Source organism: Cyprinodon variegatus, unplaced genomic scaffold (assembly GCF_000732505.1).
Source record: "Cyprinodon variegatus isolate N-32 unplaced genomic scaffold, C_variegatus-1.0 Scaffold1302, whole genome shotgun sequence".
NCBI lineage: Eukaryota > Metazoa > Chordata > Actinopteri > Cyprinodontiformes > Cyprinodontidae > Cyprinodon > Cyprinodon variegatus.
In genome coordinates, this window is record NW_015151755.1 from 120,659 (window position 1) to 121,857 (window position 1,199).

Consider the following 1,199-nt stretch of genomic DNA (forward strand, 5'->3'; position numbering starts at 1 on the left):
CCCCAACTCATGCAACTATGTTTTCTTTTTTATAGTGGGTTAATACATTTCTATAAGCCTCATATGGCAACACGCGCTCAGATAGATTTGTTTTTTGGTCCAATATGGCTCTTTAGGATATATCTGCTCGTCCAGTGACCACGGATGATCAATACTTTTGTAGGAAATGTCTAGTTCACTCATCTAAAATAGTGTAACCACTATAGTGATTAGGATGGACGTTCGCCGCAGTTTACTGAACAGAACCCGCTCCCAGGAGCTCTGGGAGGATGTTACTACGGCAACAGAAACTGATTTTGAGGAAACTCTTTGTGAAACGAAAGTTTCTCTGGTTTCAGGTTTTGAAAACTTACGTTTTCAGTAAACTTGCTTCGTGAAACTGACCCCCTGATCATCTGGCTTTAAATCTGTCCTTAAATATCCGGATAGTAATAAATATCACAAAATATATTATTTCTCACTTTGTTAAATACTTTTGGATTAGAACCAATCAGGGTGAGACGAAAGCAAAGCGATGTCACTCTGGCTGAAAGCCAAGTCTGCACAGATCAGGATGCAAATCTCCATCATCAGCAGGGAAGGTTTTCAAAAAGTCCTTCAACATATCCTCCTATCTTCATCCTCTGTGTGCTTTTTAGTTCAACAGATTAAAAAACAAAAAGAAGAAGAATCCCCAAGAAAACTGGAGCTGCCAGCAGTGAGGACCCTCCTCCAGGCTCAGTCTGCAAACTGTTTATAAAAGGCAACCTTGACGCGTTCGATATGGTGACACAGCTTGATGGCAGGGCCAAGCTTCAGGTCCATGCACTCCTGGACGGTGGGCAGAGTGAGCAGCAGCAGGGCCTGGCCGTCAATGTCCTGCAAAACAAGATGGAAATAGACTTCCTTAATTGTCATTGCACAGAAAAACACAAGGTGAACCTTGACAACGAAATGTCGATTACTTGCCTACCAGTGCAACAGAGCTAAGACCTTATTCCTGCACAATATATATGTGTTCTATAACTAAGAGCTCGGATTAAGGTTTAATGAAGCATTAAATTGAGACATAACTAAACTAAGGTGCATGTATTGTCCATGTCCATTGGGGGTTGGTTTTAATGAGCACTGACTTTTAGCTCTTCACAATGATTCTTACTGTATAAACCAAACAAACAACTTTAAATCTCTCAAAAAATCAGCTGAAATAATGTTTAAAT

At 40.5% G+C, this 1,199-nt stretch overlaps 1 protein-coding gene across 1 annotated transcript in view; it reads right to left on the minus strand.

Annotated features, from left to right (window-relative positions):
- Positions 1-121: 121 nt before the first annotated feature.
- Positions 122-1,199, minus strand: part of sfmbt2 (Scm-like with four mbt domains 2) — a 60,269-nt gene continuing 59,191 nt past the window's right edge. The window contains exon 20 of the mRNA XM_015402123.1: positions 122-858. Coding sequence (XP_015257609.1) covers positions 718-858 — 141 coding nt within the window. The 3' untranslated portion in view covers positions 122-717. The remainder of the gene's footprint in view (positions 859-1,199) is intronic.